This window comes from Gobius niger (genome assembly GCF_951799975.1).
Source record: "Gobius niger genome assembly, chromosome: 13".
Taxonomy (NCBI): Eukaryota; Metazoa; Chordata; class Actinopteri; order Gobiiformes; family Gobiidae; genus Gobius; species Gobius niger.
This window is the reverse complement of record NC_136864.1, coordinates 20,530,203-20,539,569: the sequence shown is the minus strand read 5'-3', so window position 1 is coordinate 20,539,569 and position 9,367 is coordinate 20,530,203. Positions and strand designations below refer to the sequence as shown.

The window sequence follows — 9,367 nt, the reverse complement described above, 5'->3', positions numbered from 1 at the left end:
TCCAGAGCACTTACTTCAGAGATCCTATTGCCTTAACAAGTTAACGCAAATTTATGGTTCCATGCCACTCTGCTTTTCCAATCTGATGGTTTCACAGTTTGGCTTTCCCAGTTATGCAAACCACAAAAATAAAAGTTGAGTTTGACATTTTTCTTTTAATAGTTTGAACTGCAGCGCACAGGAACCTCTATTTTATTATATACCGTTTTAATGTGTGTGGTCATATTGTTTATACAAACAGCAATACAAGTAATGTCACAGATTCCCCTATTTTTTTTAAATAATATTTGCTTAATAAAGTTATGGTTCAAGTTAAATGTGTTGTTATTTATAATGCTTCATTCATTGGGGTATTTTTGCAAGAATAAGTGAACAAGCATTCAGTCATTTCAAGTAGTTTCAATTGTAATGCAGATGAATGCATTTATTAACTTATTTAAACATTTAAAACTGTCTTTGCATCCATTGGACTGTGGGTTCTGCCCAGTGACTTCTAACGTTCACCCCTGTCCACCCCGGGACGAGCTCCAGGCCTCTGCTCACCAGTGGGTTTAGATCGTAGGCTGTGCCAGAGCTTCACAAATGGTTCCCTTCTCCTCCAAATAAATCTGTGACCATCTGCAACATACCACCTACAGAGAGAAAAAAACTGCCTTTAGATGTAAAATATTCAAACATTTAAAAATACCTAAAGCAGTGGCGTTTACAACCCCACATTTCCATTCATACTATGTTGAAAACATGCTTCCCCTCAAAATCATCTTGCAATGGCCACCTCGAAAACCACTGACCCAAAGAATAGCGTAAAGAAAAGATATTTTAAGGGCTATATGAGAAATCAGAATTGCATGGCTTTATGCAGTGAGTTGTGGTAAACACTAGTTAAAACATCTCTAGACTGTCAGTCATTCACCTCGGCTGTGTGACAGACTGACACATGAAAAGGCCTTTACCACCTTTACATTGGTTGGAGTACAAACTAAAAGTAAAACTACAATATACAGCATTCTTGCAATAATCCAGCATATTCACAACGTACTCATTAATATGCACTATTATTATTTAATTTATTTAAATACATTTAACATTTTAATAGTTTAATATAAATGAGACCCAAAGCAGAATTTGTGGAGAAACACTCACAGTCCAAAAAGGGCCCCTCCGAGGTGAGCAGCATGATCAAAGAACCGCCAGCCCAGAAACAGCCCAGTGGCGTCAAAAGCAATAAGTGCTTTCAGCACCTGTGGTTAAAATAACAATTTACAAATTAAAATAATCTTAATGTAGACCTGTTGCATTGTCGCTAACAGGTCTAGATACTTGTAAATGGTTTTATACATGAGAAAGTCGACACCTTTGACATAGAACAGACATAATTGAAATTGGATAATGGTGAAACGTTTATTGAACTTGCTTTCACTTACATGTCCTGCACTGAGGGTCACCATGGGAAGGAATATGATGCCTAGTTTGGCTTCTGGCACCTTTGTACAGACTGCTGCTAGAACAGCCATTACAGCACCTGACTTTGGGCATAAAATGGGTAAATAAATGTAAATTAATGAAATGTGAAAACAATTGTGAACAAACTCCCTTACTGCTCCTAATGATGGATGGAAACGTCCGGTGGCAGTTTTGCACATGTAGCTAACCATGCTGGATGTAACACCTAAACGTAGAAGAAACAAGTACAATCCACGGGCTCCTCGTTCATTTGGATTACATGTAATTATCTAATGTACTCACCTGCTGACAGGTAAAAGGCAATGAACTGCTCCTTTCCAAGGAGTGAGACCAGGCCAGAAGAAAATGTCCACAGGACATACATGTTGGCCACCATGTGGATAACAGAATAATGGCTAAATGTAGATGCGACCATTGGAAGACATTGTGTTTCTGGTGAGAAAAATGAAGGCCAACTCAAATATAGATGTACCCAAGCACAAATGTTTTGTCATGATGCAGTTCCTCATAAAAAATAAACAAAAAGGTTTACTCACTCGATACTGGGTTTGATGTAAAATACTTTATCATGTTTCTTTGCATTGAAGGAATCCTCCAACAACATAGCACAACTGCATTTAGTGCAATAATACCTGGGAGATAATAAACGAGAGTAGGTCCAAGGTATAAAAGATGTATATAAAAGGTAAAATAGTGTGAACATTACCAGTTACAGCTTTTTGTCCCTCTGTTAAGCTGCTCCAGAAATCGTCGACCATAGACATTAGAAGGATAAGTTGTTTCTGAAAAGCTGACAGCTGATTCCACCAGTTATGCCAGTATGTTATATCATGTGAGCCCTGCAAAAGCATACAAAACAATGGATCCAATCTTAATATCACAGAAGAATTTTTACACAATGCAACTGCAATGATTATACAGCAGAGTTACGTTTGAGAGCTCATCAGACTCCTGGTCCTGGGCCGTCCTGAGCTTGGCCCTGAGGTTTTCATACTGTAGGATGGCTGCAGCAGCAAAGGAGCATCCTGTAAACTGACACATAGTGAGCTCCCCATCAAAACATACACTACATTCTCCAACGACAGAATATTATTGTTGGCAGCACATACCCCTAAAGTGAACACAAGAGGTTTAAACAGTGATGGGCGACGTATCTTGGGAGGTACCGGGGTCTTGTTTTCACTGGGCGATGCTTTACTGTCCTTTTCAATGCTGCTTTTGTTCGTTTCGGATCTTTTAGTTTCACGTCGGAAACATCTCACTTGCTGCTGGTAAGGGTTGAGTCTGTGTAAATCATAGCAATACAAGGAAAAACGAGATTAACAACATTTAGTTACAGTTTAGAGTTACCAAAGAAACACTAACAGAGCCACGGCTTGACTTGTCTGGCAAGCAAGTCAATGACAGTTAGCTAACATCAACATTGCAGCTTACGATGGGTTAACAAACTGAATATTATGAATCCTAGACGCAAAATACGCGGTTAAAATGTCTATATTGCTCACCTATAGCGAGACCAGGTTGTGTTTGAGGATCGCACAAACTCTGTTTTGGTCAGTGTCTTTACTATGTACCCTCTCCACGCCATGTTTGTTATAAAAAAACAAAAAAACATCAGGGTTGCCAGATACAGGAAGTACCTTTCAGCTCACTGCATTTGGTTTAGCTATAGCTTAATTATATATTTTTAATTTACCTTATAGATCAAGGTCAAACAGTAGCTAAATTAGGATAGCATAGCAAGTACATTATGTTGTGCCAAAGTGGTAAATTCTTAGGTAAATGTATTCCCGGTATACTTTACGTAGGAGAGGTTTGTGCTTCATATGCTTCAAAGACACTTCAAATGTGACTGAGGTGGAGATCACTCAGAAGAATTACGAGCCAACGAGTTTTGTCCTATATTATATTGACCCAAAAATGTAAGCAGCAAAGACATATTTAAAATTACAATGGAACATTACTCCCTCTTGTGGACAGTCAGAGTATTACTTGTTAGAGGCGCTTGCATTTTCATTTAACCATAGCCTACCATCAGCCTACCATCTTTTGTACTTTTGAGCAGCAACATTAAAGACCCCCACGCCATGCAATATCGAACTTTTTGGAGCCATGCAATAATAAATTAATCTTGTTCTCTTGTGAAAACCATAGCCTACCTGGAGCTGTGCTTTGAGTCAATCATCCATTTCAGTCTTGCATATTCGGTCTTTCTCATTATATAGGCCCTGCACCGGATTTTTGCAGTTACAAATAACAAAAAATCCCTTAACTTCACTTATTAAGCTCTGAAACATTTTTTTTCCCCCCACAGGGATGAGAACACACACCAAACACTGCTCTGTGTTAATTGAAATCCATGTACACACTTTTTTTTTACTCTATCTGATCATTTACATTCTAAATTTGGCTCCATTTCAAGACATTTATTGCTAACAGTTATTGCGTTAAACCATAGGCTATTTTAACGGCTTAATCCGTCCTCTGTACCAGAAAATGTTTTCAGCTGTTTTGCAGTTTGGGCTCCTTTTGTTTTATCACTTTGTTTTAAGCTATACTATAAAAGCATGAATAAGGCATAACATAACAAATTTAATCAATTATTGCAGCCTATCAGCAAATCCAGTAAATATTGATGATGTTAGGTGTAACTATTGGCATCTTGACAAGATCCTCACAGCTCTTCCGGCTTGTGCCAAAAAGTACAAAAATAGTAAGAAAGTGAATCCAAGAAGCCTGCACTGCAGTGGCTGTGGATGTTAGGTCTTCCTTCTTTGTATTACGCTCTGAAAGGCATATAGACAATTCAATACAGGCATGAATAGAAGTGGGATAGAAGGTGATTAATCATAGGTGCACATTCTGTTATAAACTCCAAAATAAAGACGGGGGGCGGAGATGCAATAGAGGAAAGGAGAGCAATATGCCTTTGCCACTGTATAGACCCAAGGACACACTGCCAAGTCAGATGATATCCTATGGGTCCAGGTCTGGGGCAGAGGAGGACAGAGAAGCCAGTGAAAATGAGGGCTGCTACAGGGCACAGCTTCAGGGAAAAAAGGAAGGGATGTTGAAACGATTTCTTAAAGTGTGCAAAATGCTAGATCATTTTTCCTTTCATGAAAATAGTTGTACAAGCCACATACGATACACACTTTGAACTTTTTAAACATTTTCTTGGTCAGAAAGGAGCAGATAAATCAACTCTAATTGTCTGCTCCCTTTACAATTAAACAATCCACATACTGACTTACCCTGTTGTTAAATATATAGAGGAATGTAGGGTCTTTGTGATGAGTGCAGAACGTTTTCTTCAGCAGAGGTGTCCACTTTCAGTCCCTCTTCATCGATTCGCTGTGAATAGACACCAGTCAGTATTTGCCCGTGTCGGCAACTAACCTCTCAAAATGCGAAAGACTTCCGTAGTTTGTCCGTGATCATGGTTATAATATAATAATACAAAAAATACTGATGCGCAACAATGTTTTTTCCCTGTTAATTTCATTGCTGAAAGAGCAACATATATTTTATCTTGTTATTAGCTTTGTAAAGCAATTTCAAATTATCTTTTTAGCCATATACATAACACATGCTTCAATTAAAGGTACACTGCGTAACATTTTGGACTATACTGTTGCTGCAAAACAAAACATGCTTCTAATGACACAGATAATGCTGTTACTGCAGTGTGTAATAAAAGAATGGACTTGGATGAGAAACTAACCTGTTTAAATCTCAAATTCTATTGCCTTTCGTCACATCTCCATGGAAACGAGCTGGAGACGTACCCACTCCCAGTAAAGTTTACACATATATCTTAGGAGGGGTGAGCCTCATAAATGTTTGTTTGTACATTTATAAGGTATTTTTCAATGATGAAAGTATCTGTCATAAAATAATTGCTTGTATTTGAATTTTATTTATTGGGTAAAATTCTACGCAGTGTGGCTTTAATATAATATAAAGTTAACATGTGTGCTGAAGTTAATATAGAATGAATACCAAAGATTCTCGTGAGATGAACTTGCAATGTTCACACATGAATGTTATTTCCATTAATGTGTATTTCCTTACATACAGGAAATAATCATTTACTGTGCTTATTTATCTGTTATTGTGCTAAGTAATGTTTCTATTTCTGCTCTGACGCACATTTACCAGAAGCAGTCTTTTTATACCACCATAGGAAACTCAAGCTGATATCATAGTGTCCCATTGGACTGCTGACTGAGAGCGTTTTAAGACACTGATCAATGGGCCAGAGACATAATACCACTGTTTTCAGGAGAGATGTTGCTAATCAACGTCTTCACTGTGGATAGAACACAATGCACAGCACTGCATCGTTCATGTCCACTTTGGAAATTGTAAGCAACAATTAGTCATCTACAATTTCACACAAGTCACAGATGGATTCAAGAATCAGCTGCTCAAACTCATGACACTATTCTTGATTCGAGTGTCATTCATTAATTATTCATGTTTGACAGTGAAAATACCCCCCTTTTTGCAGTCAAAGGAGCACGGTCTGTGGTCAGCAGGTGTGTCAGAACAGCTTATGAAGGAAAATGTTGATGAGCATGCTCCCTTTTTATACCAAATTCAGTTCTATGCCTGAACTACATGATGATTTATGGTTGTGGAAGGATATTTTTAATATTTAAAGAACTACTTATTTTGCCCACCGTTAAAGACAGATTTTTTGTTGTGTGCCACTTCATGGTGTGCTATGTAATATCTCAGCTGCGACTAGTGTGAAGCTAAACACATTGAAATGAAAATAAACTACATTTAAAATATGGTATTTTTATTGAACACTGATTAAATCTGTGTATTTGATTTTTGCTATTATTATTATTATTATTATTATTACTATTACTATTATTATTATTATTATTATTATTATTATTATTATTATTATTATTATTATTATTATTATTATTATTATTATTATTATTATTATTATAACGGGGTGACAGTGGCACAGATGGTAGAGCGGGTCGTCTCATGATCGGAAGGTCAGGGGTTCGAATCCCACCTCCTGAAAGTGCACATTGTCGTTGTGTCCTTGGGCAAGACACTTCACCCACATTGCCCCCAGTGTCTGCGTACATTGGTGTATGAATGGGTGAGTGGATCCTTGCTGTAAAGCGCTTTGAGTAATGTAGGTGGAAAAGTGCTATATAAGTTGAGTTGAGACCATTATTATTATTACTGTTATTATTATCATTATTATCATCATCATCATCAATATTAATAATAATAATAATAATAATAATAATAACAACCTAGTCATCATAACTATCATCATCATATAATAATATCTTTTTTTTTGGGTAGGACAGTAGCTAATAGGTAATCTATAGGCTGATCTATAGGCTAGCTCAGTCTTGCACACCAAAAAAAAATCTACCTTGTCAGCAAATAAAGGGCAGCCAGTAGGCCTATTATGTTTCTTCGCTACAGGACAACAATGTAAGAACAGCTTGTGATGATATAAAACAATGTAGCCCGGCTGCTCAGGCTGCATCAGTCCCACTCCCACCCCTCCTCCTCCTCACCATCCCGCTTTACCTGAACCCGCTGTCCACCTTCGTCAGAAAATCGACCCCACACAGAGGCTGCAGCACAGACTTCCACAGTTAAGGCTCGGCGCATCTACGTAGTTTGATTCCCTCTCTGAAAAAGCACAAACTTCTTCCCGTGACACTTTCTGCCTGTGCCCCTGCGGGAGAGAGGAAAAGCGGGAACAAGGGGGAAGACGTGTGCCGCGCCAAAGGGACATGGGTGATAAAAACGCCGGTAAGGTAACTTCCACGTGCTTTTGCATGCATTTCTAATGAGATTTTTTGTTCAGATGACTATGCTGTTCATGGGGTCCATTTGTGTGGATGCCAAGCATGTGTTAAAACTTTAAATTATGAACGAACTGCACAGTTTCACAAAACGTAGGAACCAACATAGTGCATTTTTTTTTGCTATAGCTGTAGCTTATAGTAGCTTAACAGAATGCAGATGCTATTGTTAACCAACTACAGATGTCCACATACTATACTGCAGTATCCAGCTTTGGAGCTCCATCCCCGCCTTGGAGTTGAGGTATACGCCTGTCAGATCATTTCCAAGTCAAGTTCAGAACGACTGAAACATCCACGTGCACAATGACTCGATAACTTGTGCCATTCTAGCAATCTGTGCGTCCCAGCGTTGCGTTATTAAGCTCTAAACGTTTACTCTACGGGCTCAGTCAGCTGATTTGGACTGAAACTGCTGCCTCTCCACTTTTTCGGTGCAGCTCCCCCCCCTCCCCCGAGCAGCGGCAGCGGTGACGGCGTGGCCTGAACGATCAGCAGGCGTGTTGTTGTTGACACCGCTGTTCAGCTGAGAACCGAGCCTGTAATGGGCCAGGTTCAGCTCCAAACGAAGATGTGAGACCAGGCAATGCATGATCACACTGCAATGTATGCAACTGTGCTTAAAAATAACTTTCCCCTACTACTGGTGTTTTAGGGGACATGCTGCCTTTGTTTGCCTTTGCCCTGACGGGTCAGATTAGAACACATAGCAATGGGAACACCTGCAAAGAAAACGTGTTCGAAAATGTAAGTGTAGCAACTAAAAGTGAAAAGGAAATAAAAACAAAACATAAATTGAGCATGTTGAGATTGATACTATACTACTACGCAGTTCTACAGTGTTAACTCATAGCAAACTTCTCAAACTTTTCAGGCCATGACATTTGCATTCATAATAGGGTGCAAAGGCAGGGAATCTTTATTTATACCGCACATTTCATACACAAGGCAACTGGATGTCAGAAATGTTAAAAAAAATATTGTCTCAAAATCATCTTGCAACGTCCACTTCAGTGTTCCACGACCCCCACTTTGGGCACTACACTGGCCTAACGGGTATATTCACAGTGTCTGGACTTACAGTATTCACAATGAGCAACCGATTTTTTTCATGATATTTTTAGATGTAGATGTGCTGACCTAACAAATTGGCAGGTACCTTTGCACACATGAAGGAGGAGGCTTCTTGGAGGCTTTTAAGGCTTTGTTTCTGAGTTTGATGCTGGTCATTAGGAGAATACTGGTGAGTAGAGCTACTTGCCAACTGACTGGCAAGCTATTTTGGCTTGGCACTTTTATCATCTTGTAATGTTTATGGGACTTTAATTCTTTGTAGGTGTGCCCCTTCTCTGTTCGTTTGCCACAAGAGCACATGTGTTTTGTATAGAGTGCACAGTTTGACTGTGAACTTGTGGCTGTTGTTGTTGGGGTATGTGTTCAATATATAGTTGGACTCAGTTTTTTCTTTTTACGTATCTAGCCTGACAGTGTGTGTGTTCACAAACATAACTGTCAAAACTGTATCAACTTATTTCACTTTGATTACTAATCAAAGTTACTGTTACCTTGTGCAGCAGTGTACGAGCAGTGGCATCTAAAGCTCAAGGTGAATAGTGTGACCTCGCTGTTGACATACATAGGAGGTGAAATGAGAGAGGACTTGTCTGGGATCTTTGCACTGTGTCATCACAGATAGAAGTGAGTGTAGTCATGTGCAGACAGTGCAGTGTTTTGTGGAGCTGATACAGAGCAGTTTGGAAACTGTACTGTAATTTAGCGTTTGAGGCTGACAGCAGGAGGGTGACTTGCAGACGAGTGATCAAATACCACAACGGATCACGAGAGACCATGTCCATTCGAGGAATTACAACAATAAAAGATTAAAAGCAAAAAGCATTTAAAAATAAAAATAAAAACTTGAAACACTGATAGCAAGCATCCAAACTGTGTGAGCACTGCAATAAATAACAGGGAAAATGAGTCAGTGAGCATATCCAACATCATAACAGGAGCAAACACAACGTGTTTGGTGGGCATTATGTGGTAGG

The 9,367-nt window shown here is 39.0% G+C and overlaps 2 protein-coding genes across 2 annotated transcripts in view; one reads left to right on the top strand and one right to left on the bottom strand.

Moving 5' to 3' along the window:
• Window positions 1-393: 393 nt before the first annotated feature.
• parla (presenilin associated, rhomboid-like a) lies at window positions 394-3,065 on the bottom strand. The gene is made up of 10 exons (XM_079570040.1): window positions 2,970-3,065; window positions 2,574-2,748; window positions 2,395-2,496; window positions 2,171-2,303; window positions 2,001-2,096; window positions 1,747-1,896; window positions 1,599-1,669; window positions 1,425-1,526; window positions 1,144-1,241; window positions 394-632 (listed from the first exon to the last, which is right to left on the bottom strand). The coding sequence occupies exons 1-10, from the start codon at window positions 3,050-3,052 to the stop codon at window positions 494-496; spliced, it is 1,149 nt and encodes a 382-aa protein (XP_079426166.1). The 5' UTR covers window positions 3,053-3,065; the 3' UTR covers window positions 394-493.
• A 4,167-nt stretch (window positions 3,066-7,232) lies between these two features.
• The window catches only part of fgf12a (fibroblast growth factor 12a), a 33,787-nt gene continuing 31,652 nt past the window's right edge, over window positions 7,233-9,367 (top strand). The window contains exon 1 of the mRNA XM_079570044.1: window positions 7,233-7,266. Coding sequence (XP_079426170.1) covers window positions 7,248-7,266 — 19 coding nt within the window. The 5' untranslated portion in view covers window positions 7,233-7,247. The remainder of the gene's footprint in view (window positions 7,267-9,367) is intronic.

Excerpts from the sequence above, each read along its gene's own strand:
- parla (XM_079570040.1), bottom strand. The coding sequence starts at position 3,052 with ATGGCGTGGAGAGGGTACATAGTAAAGACACTGACCAAAACAGAGTTT. Across the intron at positions 1,897-2,000 it reads TACATCAAACCCAGTATCGA|AAACACAATGTCTTCCAATG; the intron begins GTGAGTAAACCT and ends TTTTCTCACCAG. Across the intron at positions 1,242-1,424 it reads TGACCCTCAGTGCAGGACAT|GTGCTGAAAGCACTTATTGC; the intron begins GTAAGTGAAAGC and ends TTTTAACCACAG.